General features: G+C 39.4%; 1 protein-coding gene and 1 pseudogene across 1 annotated transcript; both read right to left on the bottom strand.

Annotated features, from left to right (window-relative positions):
• Positions 1-317: 317 nt before the first annotated feature.
• On the bottom strand, positions 318-12,898 carry LOC137273899 (leucine-rich repeat-containing protein 40-like). The gene is made up of 14 exons (XM_067806797.1): positions 12,608-12,898; positions 11,599-11,780; positions 10,389-10,462; positions 9,031-9,160; positions 8,301-8,424; positions 7,842-7,984; positions 6,766-6,938; positions 5,844-5,934; positions 4,761-4,930; positions 4,179-4,286; positions 3,863-3,973; positions 3,471-3,548; positions 2,440-2,625; positions 318-1,469 (listed from the first exon to the last, which is right to left on the bottom strand). Exons 1-14 carry the CDS (start codon positions 12,765-12,767, stop codon positions 1,364-1,366), a joined length of 1,836 nt encoding a protein of 611 aa, XP_067662898.1. The 5' UTR covers positions 12,768-12,898; the 3' UTR covers positions 318-1,363.
• A 2,684-nt stretch (positions 12,899-15,582) lies between these two features.
• LOC137272649 (uncharacterized) lies at positions 15,583-22,758 on the bottom strand (annotated as a pseudogene).
• Positions 22,759-22,919: the final 161 nt, after the last annotated feature.

Raw genomic sequence — 22,919 nt, 5'->3', positions numbered from 1 at the left:
TTGGGATACAATGGCATGTTCAAACAAGTCAATAAGTCTCACCAATTGATCCCGTAAGTCACTTTTGTAAGTGAGTTCCTCATAGCTCTATGATAACTTTGTGGAACAAGGATGCTAAACATTTGACTTAAGATCACAGGTTCTTTACAACCCAAAGGTAACCAAAACATCATAGTGACATGAGATTTGAACCAACAACCAACATGTTTCTTGCATGCCAAAGGAAAGCACCTCTAACCAGCAGATTCCGGCACTGGGTCACCAATGACACCCTTACCACCTAAGTCATGGTGAGTTGTACAAAACACATAAAACTGTTGGTAAGTAACAGGTTTATTCCCGATGGTACAGTAGAAATGTGAAAATATATCTGAAGTTGCAAATCCCTAGACAATGACATAACTGAGCAGACTTCACTACCACCTCGGTGAAAATATATCAGAAATATACCACGAGACATTCAAATTTTAGCAAAATAAAACAGCAATATAACCATTTTGAGGCTTCCCAGCAAACAAGCACCTGCCAGTCCTAATGGTGCATACCCAGTAACATCAATATAGCACTTGAGCAACTAACTAATGACCTTGAGCTAACGAAACGACAGACAGATTTATAAGTAGACTTGATCAAGATTATCATTATAATTTTCTTTCCATGCAATTTCATCACCGATAACCCTTTCTATTAGTTTTGCTCATTAAAGAAAACCACACAGGGTATCATAAAACCTCTGATTTGAATATTAATAGTGTCTATATGGGGGTGTCTGTAAATATCAACATTTTGATTATTTCATTTTCACTAATCCTGGAAATATGAAAAATATATGTTAGAATGTGAATACATTCAACATCTCCTGTCACTTGTCTGCAACACCAACAGAAACAGCATGTATGTGAACATAACATCTGACAGCACTGTTCAATATCACAGAAACTAAATCAGGTCAATCATTTGCATAATTTACATGGCATGTTGTTTACTAACAGACAAATGCGCAGTCACAATACAAAATAAGGCATCTGCCAATGAAGGTCATGATGGCACATCTAGAAAAAATATATGATGAACTGAAGTTAAGCTGGTGATAACACAATCACCATGGACCAAGTTGTTACATGTTACACACAGATGAAGACAAAGATGCTCAACGTCTTTCTGTGTAAACATGTGACCCTCCTATATTTCATTAGTGATTTATTCAAAATGTAGAATTTCCTTGAATAACAAATTACAGTTTAAAAGGAGGTCCAAACAATCTTGTCCCTTTTTCTACTCTGTTTATATTGCATTGAAAGAAGGAATAACACATCTTATGCTAGTCATTCCATATAGTTGCTTTTTGTTGAAGGGAGATAACTCATGTGACAATCCGACTGCGGAGGTATTCCATGACAGCCGGTGTGCCCTTGGCAAGTATTGCTGGTCGTGGATTGCGACACGGGTTACCACCTAGCTGCAGTGATCTGAAATTAACAATAATTGTAACAAAGGAAAACCAAGTTTTATGGATAGTCAACTTCTTTAATGCAATGGATGCAATGTATCGGTGTAGGTACTAACAGTTATCAAGCTTGTTGTAATGTTATGTACATGCTATTACTCTTACTCACAACAGACTTGATGGGATTCCAAAATGTAGTCAGAAATTAGTATAGGTCCTTCAAGTACATCAGTCCCGTCTGCTTGTTTGTTTGTTTGGCATTGCCCTTGGCATCAAGTAATGGTATGTGCTACTGCAGTTCGACATTGAACCAAGCCAGTCGGTCAGACCCTCTGATCCAATAAGTCACCTTCTTTCAAGATGCATGGTTGCTGAAGACCATTTCTAACTCAGATTTTCACGAATCCATGGCCTAAAGTGATGAAAGCCCCATTATAAGTAAATGTCAATGTTATATATGTCTATATGTCACCACTTTCACAATACAAGAAATTGTTTGCAAGTGAGTTGTTTGCCACAACACAACACTAACTGTGTCAAGGATGAGACAAACAAACTGTTGATAATGTAAGTAAAGGAAGATCTACTACCTAGCAAATCAGTGTGTTCAGTAATCCATGCTTGTTGTAAGAGGTGATTAACGGTATTGGTTGGTCAGGCTCTAAGGTTTGGTTGACACGCCATCATATCCCAGTTGTGTAGATCAATACTTGTGACGTTGGTTACTGGACCGTCTGATCCATACTCAATTATTTACAGACTGCTGCCACATAGCTGGAATATTGCGGAGTGTAGTGTAAAACTAACCTCACTCACTCAGGCACTACCCAGCAAGTGTCCTATCTGTGTATGGTAAATAATCCGTGTGTGGTGGTACTGCCTGTCGGTGACACAAGTCATGACCCATGTGCTCATCAGTTTCCCAATATGTCCCAGTGGAAACTAGTGTATTTATCTCTGATCTTAACCTATGCAGGGAACAAGTCACTCACTTGATGGACACACAATTGCCCAGCTCAGGAGGAAAGTGGGAACAGTTGTTGTTCTGAAGATCCAGAGTTGCCAGTGTTGTCAGCTTCATGAGACCAGCAGCATCAATTGTTTCAACCTTGTTGTCACTGACAAACAATATCTCTAACTTTGGCAGCTCATACAACACTGGAGGAATGAGGGTAAACCTGGAAGGAGAGAAACAGAGATGAAAAAATCAACAGAAATGTCATGCACCTTCATACAATACTTTGAGGAGATCCTCTATATAACAGTATGAGATCCCACGTCATTGCACACCTTTAAAGTCCCTGTAAAGCACATGTGTGATCTAAATGCATTCCAGCACTTTTTGAGATGTGGATAGCGTACATCTCCTCTATAACACTATATTCAGAGAGAAATTCAACAAAATTTTTGGAAATTCAAACGCATTAAAATTGGAAAAATAAATAAAATACAGAATCAAAATATGAGATGCACACCTTTAAAGTCCCAATAAAGCACATGTGTAATATAAATGAATTCCATAAAGCATACTTTGAGAAGAAGTGGATAATGTACACCCGTCTCTTCGTTCCCATCTACACTATGATCATAGAGAAATTCAGCAAAATGTACCTAAGTTCAAAAGTCTCTTAACTTACAAAAAAACAAAACAAATAAAATGCAAAAACAAAATATGAGATGCACACCATTAGAGTACCAAGAAAGCCTATGTATAAGTTCATTGCATTCCTATGAGTGTTTTGTGATGAGAAGTGGACAGAGTACATTCACGTTTCATCCTGACGGACAGACAGATGGACATGGACAGTAACCCTAGATGCCCAAGCCATACATGGGCATAAATGATTAGGCTGTTGTACTTCTCAATTATGACAGGAAACATATCTGCTACACTTGGCAATAATAGAGTCTGGACCAGACAATCCAGGTACCCACAGCAACCAATGACGTGTCAACATCTGCTTCAAAGACCATGACATACCAATATTACAATTACCTTCCTTGTTACAATTACCTTCCTTACCTGTTATTCGACAGAGTTATCTCCCTTAAATTTTGTAAAGATGTCATCTCTCCAGGCAAATCTGACAAGGCATTGCACCTGAAGTGAAAGGAAACATACAACAAAGTGAATGACTGAGGGAGTACATTTTCATTTCAAAGAGGTTACATGTTTCTCATCAGCATCCCAGCATGGTACAAATATAACAAACCTTGGTATTTCCAATCCATGCTACTCATATAATGCCCCTTGAATGAATGGCATAAATAGCTTCCCTGATACACTTCTAGAACAAGTTATAGAACTACAAGTAGCTTCAAAACACCAATAACCAACATGCCTCCTACAAAGTGCAGTATGGTACCCGGTATTCAGCCATGTTGTTAGTAGACAGAGACAGTTCAGCAAAATACCTGAGGTCAAGAGTGGTCAGCTGGAGAAACAGGCTGATGTCCGAGTGAAGGACAGTCAGTTTGTTGAAGCCTATGTTGAGTTCCTTCAGGGAGCTGCACAACAGCATCAGTCTGAAACATGCACACCCTCACAGTACATGCATTCATAGGACACTAGGTATGTTTGGGCTTCTGAATCATGTCAGCCTTTTAGTCTTGTTCATGTATACGTGTTTCTCAAACATCATATTAAACAAACTTCAAATAACATGAGTACACTCCTGTATTAGATGTACATAAAGAAAGTGGAATCTTGGTGAATTATATTTGATCTTACTTGTCAGGTAGCTGAGTAAATGTATTTTTGCTCAGGTTCACGGAGGTCACTTCAGCCTTTGCAGCAGCCTCCCATACATCCAACGGTACCTCGTTCACCTTCTTGTTGCTGCAAACACAATTACAAAAACATCTTCAAAATTTCTGTAACACATCAACAATGATTGTGTATAAGAAGGGAAGCATGACCTCATATAACTCAGGTGTTTTCTTGATGCAATCCCTTACTGCTGTCAGTTCACTGATATTTCGTTGTTCTTACAAGATGTAACTGATGCAATCGTATTAGCCATAAAGAGTCAGTTCAATTTAATATACAAATACTCAGTCAATCTCTCTTTAATCAAAGCCAGGTCCTTCCTAATTTGTCCAACAGGAAGTATCCATATTGGTGCGATCAATTAGCTGGTTCAGCATGTCAGATTTTAGATTTTTCTTTAAAAAATAATTAAATCCTTTCACTTAAATACTCCCTTAGTTGTCAGGTCAACAGTATTGAAGAAACATTGGTGAAACTTTTAGATATTATGACAATCCATATCAGTTCCTTCTATATACGTTTACAGCCCAAAATAAAACAAACCTGTAATCAAGATTCTTAAACTGGTGGAGATCATGCACCTTGACGCCATCATCCCCTGCCCCCATCACTCCAGCACCCCCTGTAGACAGACCAGAACTGCCATTCTGCTTCACCGGCTCCACTTCCTCAATACGACTACTCAAGTATTTCTTCAACTGCATTGTGCCCCTCTGTTGTAAGACAACTTTATCATGTCAATCATCTTGTGCTTATCTGTCCATCACTCAGTATTGGATATTAAAAAGTTAGCTACAGTCGGTGTATATCTATTCTATAACCAGTGTAATTAATGTACCGTAGTGTTTTCCTAACAGGACAAACTGTACTAGCCACCTTACCATAATGCACATGAATCATGAATGCCATCATTATTCAGACCTTCCTTCAAATATGTTTTGTCAGGTACAATTTTGATGGCTTAAGACCCTCATATCCCTTCACCAGTCCCATTATATTGAAGTACTCCTGTTTCAAGACAAATGCCTTGGGAATGGATCCTATTGCATTTGGCCACTGGCCACATGACATGGACTTTGTGTAAATTTCGATACAAATTTGGGCTGGTGACCTATTACAACACACTGTGCAACATTCTGTGGCAAGACTATTGAAACAGAGCAGCTGACAGATATGGAAATCACAGCCCAGGAAGAAGTAAACTACTCTATGTGGAAATTGATGGTCAAACAAACAGCCCTAACACACTGCATCATGCTTTATTTCCAGATACCCGTGAAGGTTGGACTACTGAATGTACATTTCAAACTACTGTAACACCCTAAAAGGTTATCTTGACAAGTGTGTTTCTTTGTTGCTGCTGCATTCGGCAATATTTAAGCTTTTTGATAGCAGTCCAAATACAATCATGTATGGATCAGACAAACCAGTGACTTATACTGTCACCACAATTTACCCAGTCATTGTACATGGACGGTATCACCCAAATATGTGAGTCTGGCCAGCTCATTGACTTGGTTGCCTCATGACCAGGAGAAAGACATGGGGCCCTATTTTCACCAAGATTCCACAAGGGCTTCTGGACACACGTACACATGGTTCGTCATGAAGTTAAAGAAATCTCACCATGATGATGTCTCGCCGGATTCCCTTCATTGGGTTGCCATCCAGAACAATTGACTTCAGCGAGTTTATCGTACCCAGGCCATATGGCAGACTATGTGAGACAAACAGATACAAAGGTTCACTCTGATATACTGACAAAGACTAATTCAGACTGAGGAAAGTGAGTTAGCATTTAAAACTGCCATCAATGATACATCAATTATTTTAATGGCCACTTAGGAAAATCCCACAGTTACACAGACTGTGTTTGAAACACATGAAACATTTTGGTGAAGCCCATGTGAATATACGCTCAGGTATGGTGCTGACAGAGAAAGGGTCGCAATAAGGGCAAACCTCAGATTCAAACTCAAAATCAGCAGATCAAGAGATGGTCATCCAACAAAGAAATCAGAGCATTCAAACAATAAGTCTAAGGTTGCTCAGCTTTGTCTTTGACTATCTCGGTGGTCTAAGTGAGAAATCATCTGCAGAGAAAGGAGGTATGTCGTTCAATACCTCTCTGTATCATATATAACGGTGGTCTGTAAATAATCGAGTTTGGACCAGACAATCCGGTGATCAATAGCATGTGGTGGGTAGTAAGGCTCGCTGACTTGGTTGACACGTTACTGGTTCCCAATTGAACAGATCAATGCTCATGATTTTGATCACTGGACTGTCTGGTCTAGACTCGATTATTTACAGACATATAGCTGGAATATTGCTAAGTGCAGTGTAAACCTCAACTCACTCACTCACACTCACTACCTAAGTGCAATCACCTTAAACATGACAAACACACTTAAACTATCCCAGCTCTTTCCTAGGTCAGCTCCCCTATCCTCTCCACGCACAAACCCACTAACAGTATGTTTCATTGACACACCTGCCACAGAATACAAATGTAATAGATGCAGACAACACAAGATAAGCACCGTACCCACTCAAGTCATTATTTGTCAGGTCAAGCCTCTGCAAGCCCTGGAGTAGTGTGATCTCATCAGGAAGCACTGCAATCTTGTTGTCTCGGAGGTCAAGAATGGTGACGGCTGTCAGATGCTGTAGATGTTCAGCTGTCAAACCCTTGATGTCATTGTTCCCCAAATGTAATTCCTGAAAACAGATTTAGAAGTGAGAAACTGACAATACAGAAATACCAATCCCATTTCGAGGCAGTTATACAGTGAAAGCTGTCTAAACTGGTGCTTGTTAGGACTGAAGAAATAAATTGGTCTAGACTATGTGCAGGATTGTTGAGCTGACACGTTTACCTACAACTAGAACTGAACCGATTTTGTCACCCTCATACTGTTCTCTCAGTTACTACACAATTGGCTAATTTGAAATCTCTCATATTGAGTCTTTGAAGGGCATTTTAGAAGTGAAATACATAAGAATGAAGATTTTTATGGATATCAACTGACCTGATGAAGGAGTAAGCATTAACTCCGAAACGTTGTGTTCTCATATAAAGAAGTTGATATCCATAAAAATCTTCATTCTCTCATATTGACTTATTTAACATCCCTCATGAGTGACAATTTTCACTAATGACATACAAGTACACCCATACTGAACTAAGATTAATTTACTTCTGTTTGCAACTTTAGTTTTTGTACTTCAGTTTCAATGCAAGATTAAATGCTGACAATACACATCAAGATGATTCCTCGCCATGCACCGATTTAGACTGACTAATGTATGAGCACACATTCGTGTAGCTGATTTCATGCCAACATCTGAAACTGACTGATGCCAGGTTGCAGAGCTGTTAAAATAATGATGTACTTGCCACAACCATGCTGATATTTGACAACTTGCTGGATTGGACAGCCACCAGTTTTAACAGCTTCCACTCTATAGATCTAGTTAGCAGTTAAATAAAATAGAAGACATGATTCAATTTATTCTTTTGAACTGGGATTTGAACTCATGATCATAGCATTCAGACACACCAAAGGGAGACAACCGAACAGCAAACTGCTGTGCCTGAGAAGACACAGGATATGTGCTGACCTTGAGGTCGACACAGTTCTCCAGCACAGGGAGGTAAGGAAGTTTGTTGTGACGAAGATACAGCTGTTCAAGGTGACGCAGGTTCCCGAACTCATCTGGGAGGCGAACCAACTGATTGTGTGTAGCTTCAAAATATTTCAACCCTGAAAAATATCTCTTTTCTTCAGTATAGATTTAATATGATACAAATGACAGTCTTGCACATGAAGGGTGTCTGAATGGCAACTGTTAATTATGGCATATGAACACTGGTGTGGAAAGAAGCTCTTGCCTGCTAACTTGTAAAAGGTATCCTAAGAGCTAGAACTGCAAAAATTTGAGGAGAGGTATTTTTATGTGTCATCACTAATCGGCCTTGGAGATACTCTTAGTAAATTTCCATGAATCTAATTGTTTTATTACTACTGTATTCTCAAAAACATGTCTCCAAATCTTTAAAGTTAATCAGAGGAAACTTACCATCCATACAGCCGATATGTGGAGGGAGGTTTGTAAGTTTGTTGTGCGACACATTCAGACGAAGAAGATGACTAAGATGACCAATTGAATGTGGCAGTGTTGTCAGCTGATTGTTGGACACGTCCTGCAAATCATACAGGGACTTTCTATATTCAAACGTGAGAAGCCTGAGAAAATAATGTGTATCTCTTTCACTTGGAACTCATCTGTTTCACATGGAAGTTTATGAGGGTGGGTAGGGCAGCAATGTGAATAAAGTGTCCACTCAGCATGCTAAAGAGTGAGTGAGTGAGTGAGTGAGTTTAGTTTTACACTGCACACAGCATTATTCCAGCGATATGGCGACAGTCTGTAAATAATCGAGTCTATACCTGACAATCCAGTGTTCAACAGCATGAGCATCGACCTGCGCAAATGTGATCTGATAACACGTATCAACCAAGTCAGCGAGTCTGAACAGCCGATCCAGTTAGTTGCTTCTTATGACAAACATAGTCGCCTTTTAGTGGGGCTATGGTTGCTAAAGGCCTATTCTACCATGGAACTTCACGGGTCTCAAGCTATAGAACCAGGTTTAATTCACCATGTGGACCCAGGGTGAGAAAAACATTTACCATTCATCATTAGTGGTGCAACACTATACTCACACAGCCAACCACTCACTCACCATTTATCTGGAGACAAGAATGAAGTAGTGAGTAGATTAATGATCCTCAATTCGAACACTTACCAAATCCTCTAGTTTGTTCAGATATTTGATTTCATCACAAAGCTCTGTGACTTCGTTGTGCTCTATATGGAGGCTGACCAGACTCTTCAACTGACACACACACAACGGCAGATTCTTCAGCTTGTTACGACTGTAATACAGAGATGAAAATCTCTACAGTTTCTAGGAGTAGAACACTGGCATACTGACATCCATTTTTGAAGTCCCCAAAATGTTTCAAGATTTGGTCATGATAAAGAAGGTCTAATCAAATGCTGACAAAATCCTTAAAATTGTTCAAGAGCAAAGGTGTAACAAATGAATGAGGCTTTGTTTATTGTTTATCAATTCTCACGGAATGATTCAAGCGATATGACACACATAATTAGCCAGGTCAAACCTACACATTGAAAGTGAAGGGGAAGCTGAAATGGAATTAATAATATGTTTATATTTATTGCATTTATTTTGATACTTGCAAGCATGTGTGTGGCTCTTCATACTTGTTTAGACTTACGCTGGTCTTTCAGTAATAGTCTACTTTAACTCCAGCGTTTGAAATACTTGCCTACCCAACCATCCGGGATGGGAAATTTTCAACCTAGACTGCCAGATTCGCAAATTATTCTGCCTGACAGTTGGATTAAAATTTAGACATGTATATGAAGATATTTTGAGGGCAGGTAAGTTGTGGTCAGGGCTGTAAACCAGCCCTGCGGTCCAGCTGAAATGTTTGGGAGTTTCATACCCTGTTTATACCATGCAGTAGTTTAACTCAGATACCCCATACCAACACATTATACTGAGTTGGCCTTCATTTTGTTCAGGCTGGGTAACAACATGTACCATGTTTTAAACTCTTTTGGTATGATGCAACATTGGGATCAAACCAGGCTGGGTAACAACATGCACCATGTTTTAAACTCTTTTGGTATGATGCAACATTGGGATCAAACCAGGCTGGGTAACAACATGTACCATGTTTTAAACTGTTTTGGTATGATGCAACATTGGGATCAAACCACTGAACTGCTCTAAGGGTTGAAGCAATATCAATTTCAACATCACAACCTCTGTGGTCTCTTTTGTTGAGGCTAAACTATAGCTATTCTTCCTCTTACATACCACGCACATCTTGACATGAGAAAGACAGCATGATAAGTGAGGTACCAGTTTCATGCTTAGAGTTACCTGCCTCTTAGCTTTGCAGGGTTGGCTGAACAGGACAAAAACAATTTGTTTTGTTTTGTAAATATTTGAAAATATAGTTACAACTGTCATAGGAATTAAAATTGGATCTCTTTTGAAAAAGAATTCAACATTGTAACTTCTGTCTCTTCATATAAGTCTAAACTAAGGGTAGCGTTCTTCTTACATACCTGATGTCCAGTTTTGTGAGGCACTCCAGTTGTCCCAAAGCCTGTGGTAAGGACTCCAATCTGTTGTCATGCACCTGAAAAAACAAGAAATCTTTAGGATCAGCTTCATCAAAAAAACATGGTTGTATTTGGTGTAACATAAACATAAAATGTAAAAAAATATGCACAACAATTTTAAGAGTTAAGACCTGGGTCCAGATTTGCTAAAGCTCACTTAGTGCTAAGACAGTCATAAATTCATGTTAATGAATGGCACTTAGAACTGTCTTAGTGCTATGGCAGCTTTGAAAATCTAGGCCCAGGTCTATTACTTCTCTACTTGAAGATTATGATATGGGTACACCCTGACAGAAACCCACATTAGGTGAACTTTCTAATCAGGGTTCAGACTTCTCAGCTCTTAGATATTCTGATGAGTATTTCTGATTTCAGAATCTCAAAACATTATTTAATCATGCTGTTCCAAAAAGCAAATGAGTGAGTTTAGTTCTACACTACACTGACCAATATTGGAGCTATATGGCGGCGGTCTATAAATAATCAAGGCTGGACCAGACAGTCCAGTGATCTACAGCATAAGCATCAATCTGTGCATTTGTAAACCAATGACATGTCAATAAGTCAGTAAGCCTCACCATCCAATCCTGTTAGTTGCCTCTTACAACAAGCATAGTTGTCTTTTTGGGGAAGCATGGGTTGCTGAGGGCCTATTCTAGTAATTTCTACCCCGGACATTCACAGGTGAAAAAAAGAAAGAAAGCAATGAAAAGGCCTCACAATCATAATGTGAATATTTTAGATATCACTGAAGGCTGAACCACCAGAGGTATAATTGTGGTTTGTGAAGGTCATTTTTTGTATCAACTAAACACAAAAGAAATGAAGCCCAATATGACTGGCTCCAGAATCCACACATCCCTTGGATAGATTGGGTGAGTGAGTTTAGTTTTATGCCACTTTCAGCAATATTTCGGCAGTATCAAGATAGCGGACAACAGAAAAAGCCTTCGCACATTAGACTGGTCAGTCAAAGTTCACTCAGGATTAATACCACATGACCTTCGAATACCAGGATGTAAACCACGGAAAATCACAGACCCACAAAAGGACACATGTCACAAGCACAGTGACACACAGACACATGCCAGCATCCAGCACCATACTGTATTCATAAATTCTATTTATAGAAAGTCTGTCTGCCACTCCTTACATCAAGCACAGTGAGAGCGGGGAAGTTGATGATGTCCTCTGAGAGTTCTGTCAGGAGATTGGATACCAGTAGGAGTTTGGTAAGGTCAACCTGTTCCCACCACCGATCCTCCGAGTTGTCCAGCGACACATTCTTAGCTTCCTCAGGAACATCCAGGTTTAGTCTCCAAACTTTATCTGGGACTGGAAACAATTGCAACATTTGGTTAGAAGGTTTAAATACGCACTGGTCACATAGATTATTACATAAGGGGGACATGGCTCACTTCAACAAGCATACTACCCAAAAAGATTGACAGGAAAGGTATGTAGATAAATAGAAATCAAACATAACAGACACATTTCATCACAAACATACATTTTTTCCTCGGATCTTCAATTCTGCATGATTGTACTGCTGACAGGGTGATGTGGAAACAAAGATTGTAGAGACTGATAGTAGTCTTGCTCCAAGATAGAGTAATTCTATTCTTTGAAGCAGCATGCCTTGATAAGCGGACACCACAGCCTAAGGAGACCGGTCTGCTATTTATATTTTTTAGACTTTTCCACTGAAACTACTTATCATTACTTCAAGAGTTGTGCAAGTCTAGGTCTTATTGACATTGGGTTTGACACTTCGAAAACTTTTCAAAAAGCGAAAGAGACTTATAAACGATACTGTATGAAGATCTCAGTGAATCTTATCAGGGACCACATAATATTATATGGTCTCTGATCTTGTTGAACTCATGGCTTAACAATTATTATTGTGGCACCTTTGTACCGAATATAACTAGACTGTGCTTAATGTGGGCTTTGGCAGGAATATGAGTTTATAATGAACTAGTGAGTGCTCTGAGACATGCTGAGCAGAATATGCAACATTGAGTACTGAGGAGACCAAAGCGTGTATGTGTATATCTTGCAATAAGTCTCTTTGGCGTTTCTATATAACACGTGATACTTTGAGCTTGTGGGCAACTGTAACTTTAGTTTTGTACTGAAATCAAAAGAAATAAATGTCACACCTGTTTCAAGGCCTCTGCCTGAGAGATTGAGCTGTCCACTTTGCCGCGCCTGTTTCAAAATTTGGGCATGAACACCATCGTGTGACTCATTCGCTTGTTGCTTACGAAATCCAGCTTTCGGGTCAAATGGAACTCTTTTGCCCCTTCCTCTAGTTGCCATATTCACTGAAGAGTCATACAAGAAGCACCTGTTCAGTCATTCATTTCCTTTCAAATCTGGCTAATTTTGACAACTGACTGATCCCAAGAACATTTTGAGAATGATCAAAGGGTAGTAACTCCCATTATGTGACCTTCAGCGAATCAGAGTTATCTATTGTTCTAAGCACCCGTAAAATACTTCGTGAAAGTTAGCTATCAAGAGAATCTGTAAACAATATGTGTTGCTCTCGGAGCGTCGCCATACACACACTTGTATTGCCATATGTATTGCGATATATTGCCATACACACACTTGTATTGCCATATGTATTGCCATATATTGCCATACACACACTTGTATTGCCATATGTATTGCCATATATTGCCATACACACTCTTGTATTGCATATGTATTGCCATATATTGCCATACACACTCTTGTATTGCATATGTATTGCGATATATTGTGAAAGAACAGTTATTGAGAACTGTCCACTTTGTAACTTTCTTTTACCCTCTGGTCTTCCGGGAAAGGAAAGTTAACACAGATAAGTGTATGATTTCTCATTTCATATATATGACATATTCAACTAAAACTAGCTTACATCATGTCCTCCATCAACCCACCTGTACTATGTGTATACTTCTTTAAACAGTTAAGTATGTTGAATTTCCAATAATTTGAAGAGTATGAGCTACTTTGAACATCTTTTTTACTCAGGAGAAACATTTAATTTAAGTCAAAATCATGTGACATGATCTTGAAGTGCACAATTTGATGATTTATGGACATATGACTATGAATAAAAGTAGTAAACATGAAACTATTTCATGAATGACGTTTGGTGCACTTTCTCATAAAGAAATGATTTACCAAAACACTCAAGATTAGCCAAAGTCGCTCTGTATTAGGTAAAGTGAACTTTCTTTAGACTGAGTAGAACAATGATCAAAACTGAAACATGAGAACCAGTCTTGCAATAAGATAGAAGCCTACGTTTATCAAGGAAAATATCAGCTCGTGAAACATGATTGGTGCTACATGTCACACACCACATAGGAGCAAGTCTAGACTCTAAATGAATTTTCTATCTGATTGATACCACTTTTCAATTTCCTTGGACTAATCTGCTACTATCCAAATTATATATATTCAGAGACTGGATGTTAGTCTAGATTGTGGTCCATTTTATGTCCTGTTTCATTCAGCGTATCTATACAGAATGTAGAGCAAATAGACCAATAATTGCAACACCGCATGGCGAGGATTTAGAGTTATATACACGGACGCAGGCTTGTCGTAAGAGGCGACGAACGGGATGGTCAGACTCGCTGACTTGGTTGACACATGTCATCGTATCCCAGTTGCGTAGATCAATACTCAGGATGTTGATCACTGGACTGTCTGGTCCAGACTCGATTATTTACAAACCGCCGCCATATAGTTGAGATACTGTCGAGCGCGGCTTTAAACTAAACTCACTCAAAATGGAATAGCGATATGTGGTATCGAGGATGCACGCCATCCGATACTTTCCATCGAAACTGTTGACACCACCATTACACCGATGCCAGCTGTTTATGTGGTCTATGACTGCAATATATTGTCAGCTTTGAGTGCCAAATGTCAATAATGTCTGCTCTGAGCCCAAACTTCGAAATATTTTCTCTGGTGTGTGTGACCAGTGTCTGCCACACTTTTTCTCTGGTGTGTGTGTGTGTCTGCGTCACGTACTCTGGTGTGTGTGACAATTTCTGGTACACGTTCTCTGGTTTGTGTGACCAATGTGTACTACACGTTTTTTGACCTGTGTGAGCAAACTCTGATACACGTTCTCTGGTTTGTGTGAGCAATGTCTGCTACACGTTCTCTGCTTCGTGTGAGCAATGTCTGATACACGTTCTCTGCTTCGTGTGAGCAATGTCTGGTACACGTTCTCCGCTTTGTGCGACCATCTTTTTACAATTTTGCAACTTGTCTTCTGGTTTGTGTGACCATAAACTGATACACAATCTGTGGTTTGTGTTACCAATGTCTGCTACACGTTCTTTTGTTTCTGTGACTATGTCGACTACACAATACTACCATCTGTCTGCAGCACCTTCTCTACTTGTGTAAGCCGTGTCTGCAACACCTCTACTTTGTGTAAGCAGTGTCTGCAACACCTCTACTTTTTGAGTGACAATGTCTTGTTTGTGCAAAACGAGATTCGTCGCGTGACCAAGATCGACAAAATGCGATCGGGTTGGTTTGTGTTACCAACGGTTGCAACATGTTCTCTAGTTTGTGTAAGCAGTGTCTGCAACAAGTTCTCCGGTTCATGCTACCAATGGATGCAGTCATTTTTTGTTTTCTTGTTTTGTTTCAAATGCCACATGTTTTCCTTGTAGGATCACATCATTTAAGACATAGTTGTATTTATTTATGTATGGGATGTCCAGATAATACAGATCTCTGATACGAAGCATTTGCCAACAAAACTTCATGCACAATATAAGGCAACAAAACCTCCCCAGTCAGTCTGGTGTTGAAAAATCATTTTACTACCGCTACAGGGCCAAAATCATCAACACTGCCACAGATGCACCTAAACTGTGACATATACACATCCTTCCTGTATTTTATTAGTCTCCGACTGCTGGACATATTTTAATTCTGAACCCGTTAAAACAATACAAATATGTCAAAGGTGTATGATTGTGGAATGGTAAAAGCAAATTGATGATCATATTAAAAATTCAGTATCTTGAGGGTCAGATCCTTACTCATCTAGGGGTTGTAACTTTGACCTGCAATATTTTAGATAAAAGAGCCACAAAGGGACAAATGCCATTGACCCATAACTTCAAATTATTGTACAAAGAATGAGGGCTAAGTCATTTACGCATTCCCCAACCAGACTAGCTTGAAACCAAACACTTGTGGAACATTTCTATTGTTTATGATCACACTTTCTGCCATTTTTACCATACTCTCGTCCACAGAGTAAGCGCGGTCGCTTCTCACAGGGGTTCAAAACTTCACAATCACCATGAGATTGCAAATTCTTCACACTTTGTGGTGGTGTTTCCAGTTTTCTTTTGTCTCTGCAGGAATATGCATGATCATAATGATCATAATGAAGACTTCTTAATTGCCCCTTTTTCAGTTTTTTCCTACTGTCTGCCGTTTTGTCTGAACCGCGATATGAATGATCATTCATTAACATTTCCATAATTTCAATACGTTTCTCCAGATAGTCCGGTTCCTGATCATTTTCGCGAATATGATACACAAGAACATTGTCATTCATGAGCACACTTACAGCACTTTCTTCTTGAAAGTGGCAATGATCATGGAGGACAGACGGTGGTTTCTTACCATGCTCTTTTTCAGGTGAAATATTTTCTGATGAAATGGTCAGTTCAGTCCTCTTTTGAGACGAATCATCTGCTGACTGGCTACCAGTGTTACCTTTCATCTCAACACCTTTGCCAGTATTGCATCCATTACCCGAAGTATCAACACCCACCTGGGGTAAAGTCCATTGACTATCACATGGTTCTGAAGGAGTGTCCACAACCATCACATCCTGATAAGGGTCAGAGCATAGCAGAGTGTCCATCTCCTTGGACTGACTGGAGTTGACAGAGTCCTCCGATTCGCCCAAGGTAGACGCAATCTCCAAACCCACCTGGTTGATTACAGCATTGTCAACAGACTGGCTGCCAAAGTCGTCATAGTTACTGTAATTGTTCCTAGACATGGGAAGGTCATCAGGGACATCACAAAAGGAATCTCTAACTGGCATATCCAGAAGTACAGAACATCCTTTTTGCTGATTCCCAATGTTGCTAAGCACATCTTTTTCACTTGAGTTGCTGATGTTGCCTGTATGTGCCTCTACTCCCATGTCTCTTTTGGCACCTGCATCTATGTCTGATTCTGATGCTGAATCAGTTTCTGTGTCTGATTCTGATTCTGATTCAGAGAACTCAGGAACTTGGAATGGATCACAAATGTTCACTGTATCTGTATCTGCAGCATCTCCCTCCCCAGCAACATAAAACTGGCTGAGGGCATCACACACCAATACCACATCCTTCACTCCCTTTGCTTTTAACCATGAGTCAGAGCTCTTCAGATTGCTTTGGACATGCTGTAGGATGAAGTACCTTGAATTAAGGTGGTAAATTTTCTCCCAAAAAAAATTAACAGTCTGGTATTTCGGTTCAGGAAGGTCAATCAAGGGTGAAAGACAGCAATACATCACATCAAACATTTGTTTAATTGCTGAACACAGTTTAGCAGTTGGGACTCCAAGTTGGTAAGCCATGTCCTTTACCTTGATCCCTAGTCTGAGTTTGATCAAAGTGAAAATGAACAACTCAAAGCGGGTGGGACCTAGATGAGGGAGGTGACTCATGTGGGGTAATAAAAAGTCAAAAAGTTCTTTTAAAGTCTCAAAATTAGGAAACCCAGAGTAAAACTGCACCTTTACCTGGTTCTTATGAAAAGAAGCCATTGTGTACGACCTTGCCACGACCTTGTCATGGAGTTGAAGCATTTCTTCAACCAAAGTTAGTCTTTCTACTTCCATTATCACCTGATCTTTGCAACCACTGGTGTCAGTCTGGGAAGAAGCATCTTTTAAACACTTTTTCCTTTTGACAACATTTTGTCCCAAAACAACCTGAAATTCATATTTATAAGACGGGCTTGAAGAAGTGTCAATGAATCTCTCACTGGCACTCAAGATTGCATCTGATGATACATCATAAGACTTTAAGATATGAATCTCTACTGGTCTGTTCATACCATTGTGATGGTATGCATGATCCCTTGCAGACGTGTATTGAATATGACCACAGTTTGGTTCTATCTCCTTCTCTGTCAGTATTTTCCCACTTTCTTGTACAGTACATGCTGATGTGTCCATTACCTCTTCTCTCTGGTCAACATTATCACTATCTTCTGGAGCACATCTATCAAAACTGTTTTCCATTCCATTAAAGCTAAGTTCATTTCCACCTATGTTGCCATGTTTAGTTTCAGTTGAATTAGCCACTACAGATAAGGACTTGTCCATAGATGATGCCTCATCTTCAGTTTCTTGTCTCACACAGTTTTCACAATATCGAGCCTTAACTTCTACCTGTGGAGACCCTTCCTGAACAGTTGCCTGGCCTTGTATACCTACTACAAGCCTACAAGGACATTCCTCCACGGGACTACTATTTTCAGGAGCATCTATGTATGCATCAAACTGAGTACACTTATCTTTCTTCACTGGTATTTCTGGCATTTCCAGTTGATGAGTCATAGCAGTTTTTTCGAATGATTTTATATACATGTATATGCCATCCTTCATAGTGTTTCTGTTGGCCGGCCCTTCTTGAGATGGGTCAATAGAAGCACCATATTTGCCAGGTTGAGCCAGACGAACCACCATTTTCCTCTGACCGACTGCTTGCAGAATAAGAAACTTGTCTTGTGCCTTCTGGCTTGTAGGTGAATGCACAAAATTTATTGGACTGTAGTCTTTTGATGGCTGTGGTTGTGTAAGAGTACTTGTCAAAGAGTTTGGTGTGTATGTTTGGAAATGGTTCTGTGATCTGAGACTTCTATCACCAGAGAACAATTTGTTAATGGAGTCTTGATTCCATCCCTTTTCCAGCCACAGTTCATTCACTGCATTAAGATCATTGTAAGCTGCTGACAGAGACTGTTCTTGCTTTTTCCGAAATCTAGAAATGTGAACATGTCATAATTGGTTAAAAATTTGCATATTACAGTGATACTGCACCAGCATGTATCTGACAAGAACCACCCTGGGTGATCTCTAAGTGTTAAGGATGCTTGTGCCAACACATCTCAACTTTCAGAATTAATTCTGCTTCATGTCTTCACTAATTAAGTTCAGAAGTGTTCATCTTGACTGGCAGGCTACACACCAAAAAAACAAACATCCTGTAAAAGCGTTTACTTTCGACACTGAGCGTATATAAAATATATCTCACAGACAGATGTTGCATTTTTATTACCATTTACAGCTGCCCATTCATGCACATTTCAAGTCACAAATCAGACATACTTCTCTGAATGCTTCTATACAGACGTTTGAAGGCATCACTGGCCATTTAGTCAAGTCTTGACTCTGAGAAGTATCCTATTAATATCAAATACAACACCTACATACAGCTTCTAGATTTACTGTTTGTGATATTTCCATCATGAAGACAAAAAAACTTACAAGGCATATTTGTCTTTGAGTGCTTGATGTTCTTCAGGAGTTGTTGATGGAAACAGAGATGGAACAAAGTCTGGATGGCTTGGATCGGGGCTCCTCATTCCTGACAATTATTAAAAAATATATGATAGAAATGATTCATGACAAAAGACAATCCTAAAATACCAACAAGATGGCTATTCAACAAATGTCATATTTGGGATTTCACTTTCTTAGTAAAGTACAAATTCTAGTACTTTTTTCGGTTGAGTCCCATCCGGGATTCGAACCCGCACCCTCAGAGTCAGGCACCTAATCGCCAGCACACAAAGTCAGCCGCCTAGCCCGCTCAGCCACCGCGACTTCCACAAAAATGAAAGTCGGACAACTGGTAGTCTAGACTGCGTACTTTGTGTACCCCTCTGATGAGTGTAAATTGGCACGGCTCCCACGGCCGAAAGCTATGATTACACGATGCCATTTAGAAAGTGGTCAAATGCAACAAATGTCATATTTGGGAATTTCACTTTCTTAGTAAAGTACAAATTCTAGTACTTTTTTCGGTTGAGTCCCATCCGGGATTCGAACCCGCACCCTCAGAGTCAGGCACCTAATCGCCAGCACACAAAGTCAGCCGCCTAGCCCGCTCAGCCACCGCGACTTCCACAAAAATGAAAGTCGGACAACTGGTAGTCTAGACTGCGTACTTTGTGTACCCCTCTGATGAGAGTAAATTGGCACGGCTCCCACGGCCGAAAGCTATGATTACACGATGCCATTTAGAAAGTGGTCAAATGCAACAAATGTCATATTTGGGATTTCACTTTCTTAGTAAAGTACAAATTCTAGTACTTTTTTCGGTTGAGTCCCATCCGGGATTCGAACCCGCACCCTCAGAGTCAGGCACCTAATCGCCAGCACACAAAGTCAGCCGCCTAGCCCGCTCAGCCACCGTGACTTCCACAAAAATGAAAGTCGGACAACTGGTAGTCTAGACTGCGTACTTTGTGTACCCCTCTGATGAGTGTAAATTGGCACGGCTCCCACGGCCGAAAGCTATGATTACACGATGCCATTTAGAAAGTGGTCAAATGCAACAAATGTCATATTTGGGATTTCACTTTCTTAGTAAAGTACAAATTCTAGTACTTTTTTCGGTTGAGTCCCATCCGGGATTCGAACCCGCACCCTCAGAGTCAGGCACCTAATCGCCAGCACACAAAGTCAGCCGCCTAGCCCGCTCAGCCACCGTGACTTCCACAAAAATGAAAGTCGGACAACTGGTAGTCTAGACTGCGTACTTTGTGTACCCCTCTGATGAGTGTAAATTGGCATGGCTCCCACGGCCGAAAGCTATGATTACACGATGCCATTTAGAAAGTGGTCAAATGCAACAAATGTCATATTTGGGATTTCACTTTCTTTCACTTTCTTGCTGGCGATTAGGTGCCTTTACTAAGTAAGTGAAATCCCAAATAGACAATAGTTCACTGTGAAAGGTCTTTAACCAGGTAGGGCAATAAATGAAAAATAGCCATCTTGATTACACGATGCCATTTAGAAAGTGGTCAAATGCAACAAATGTCATATTTGGGATTTCACTTTCTTAGTAAAGTACAAATTCTAGTACTAGAAATCCCCCTATTTAATGCTGCACACTGTGAAATATTCCATCTCCAGGTACATCATAAGTATATAATAATTATTGTGGCTGTCTGTAAATAATCAAGTCTGAACAAGGCAATCCAGGCATCAATAGCATTGTTCTGCACATCTGGGACTCAATGACAAGTGTCAACTAGGACAGCATCCCTTAACACCTGATCATAATAGCTGCCTCTTCCAACCAGAATGGGTTCCTGAAAACCAATTGTAACTCATGGGTACTCACATATGAGTTACAATGAGCTTGATAATAAGAACTTTTAACTTACAGTATTTGCCTACATGCTTTCCAAATACATGTGCCATACTGTGATTGATAATGACCATTTCAATTTCTGAATCCTTGTGAACAGGTGAGACTGTAAGTTTTTATGCTGCTTTTCATGATATTCCAAGAAGGTATCATGGAAGGTAACAAAAGAATTAGGCTTGGCATTGTACCCGGTTGGCCATAAAACCTAGGTCTCTTGCATGATGAGCATATATGTATATATACACCAAATGGATACTAATTGAAAGTGTTAGTTATCTCGTAACATACCTCCATGCCTGTAAACATGGTATATGTACATGCAATAACACAAATATTCTCATATGGCAAGACTGATTCACCCATTTATGAGTTTCAACAAAATCCTTCTCATAACATATTTCATCACCCATGTAGGGAGTGTTATCATGAGTGGGTTTACTATATATCACTTAAATAAATTACAAGTGATCCCATCGCCATTGATTTATTCAACATTTAGTTTTACATACATCAAAAACAATTGGCCACACCCACCAGTAGTCTACAGTTTCCTGGTTGGAGGAGTGACGAGGCCTTGTGCTGTATGACACCATTTTTTGAGAATTTACACAGCGAACTCAGAGGTAAGTATATTATTACTTCCATATTTGCAAATATCTATTCAAGTCACCTTTCACATGTAATAATCAAGGTGCTTTTATATATACAAAAGGGCTAGGTAAAACATATTCATTACAATAATTTTAATATGGGCAACTATATTGTGATCCACAGTTGCATTGGCAGACACAATGACTGACTCTTACTTGGCAGATCCTAGTATTTTCCAATGAAACAGTAAATTTTACATACCATTGTCAATTGCTGGCATTTGATTGTCATGTATGCAGGGGAGACAACAATGTGAAACAAAATCACTTCCAAGTTTCAATCAATTTGTTGCTAAAATTTCAAGAGGAAATAACATTATTGAATGTACATCTGTCTTTATTTGAAATCAAACAAATCAAGTACAAATGTAATGATGTAACTTGTGCATGAGTACCGAGCTTCTTTTTATATACTCTCGTCTCATCAGCCACAAGAAAAACTAATTAAAACCAAACCAGTTAGTGTGGCAGGTACCGTTGTAACCGAGTGTATGGTAATACTTCCGCCTGTATCCGTCCTAACTTTTAACAATGAGGAAACATTTCCTTGAGTGGAATTTCTTGAAGTTTTTCAAAATATTAAAATACAATTAAAGAAACCAGTTAAAACTCATTCTTATCAGATGAGGAATATTTAATTCAGGTGAAATCATTTGACTAGAATAAAATTTATGGGGTATACGGCGAAAGTCTTTCCAAGTGTATGTACATTATTATCCGAGTGTGTTTTGGGATGGTTAATATCCTGCATTGGGAATAATCATTGTATTTAAGGAGCCTTGGCTGTTTTTTAACAGTGAATTTATTTTTTTACATTCTCTCTGCATGTTGACTGTGACTGGAAAAAATCCACCTGTCATTGATAAAAATACCCAAAACTGTCTATATTTACAACATGAAATCTGGGATAATCTACAAAAAGGTTATACCGTCTCCCTGGTGCAATTGAGTGGTTTTGCAGTCAAGGCTGTAAAACTATTAATTGTGGCTAGTCCCTCTTGTGTCAGCTCAGCATACACAACTTATTTACTAAATGTACCTGTGATGAAATGATCCCCACATATACGGCTGCATTTGCTTGGTGTGACGCTCGCATCTTTGTATATTGCCAGTGTCCATTTGGTTCTTGTTTTAAGGTCGCAAGGAATCCTGTAAAATTCTAGGCTTGAGTGCTTATTGAATCTGTTCTTACATCTCGGAACACAGCAAGTTGTTACCATTGTCAACTGTTAGATCTGCATTTAGAAATGATACAAATTAACACTTATTTTGACGTCCTCGCTACACACCAGTGCCAACCAGTACATGCGCATGCGTGTAGACTTTATTTATGCGTCATCCTTCAGTACAGCATATTTGTTCCAAACTCCTCACATTATTTTCTAATACTGTTT

Source organism: Haliotis asinina, chromosome 2, assembly GCF_037392515.1.
Source record: "Haliotis asinina isolate JCU_RB_2024 chromosome 2, JCU_Hal_asi_v2, whole genome shotgun sequence".
Classification (NCBI taxonomy): Eukaryota; Metazoa; Mollusca; class Gastropoda; order Lepetellida; family Haliotidae; genus Haliotis; species Haliotis asinina.
This window is presented reverse-complemented; position numbering and strand designations above follow the sequence as displayed.

What these genes read in the sequence shown, in the direction of transcription:
- LOC137273899 (XM_067806797.1), bottom strand. Translation starts at nt 12,767, where the DNA reads ATGGCAACTAGAGGAAGGGGCAAAAGAGTTCCATTTGACCCGAAAGCT. An exon ending in AGGCAGAGGCCTTGAAACAG is followed by an intron (nt 11,781 to 12,607) that starts GTGTGACATTTA and finishes AATTGTTTCCAG; the next exon opens with TCCCAGATAAAGTTTGGAGA. An exon ending in TGAACAAACTAGAGGATTTG is followed by an intron (nt 8,425 to 9,030) that starts GTAAGTGTTCGA and finishes TATGATTTGCAG; the next exon opens with GACGTGTCCAACAATCAGCT.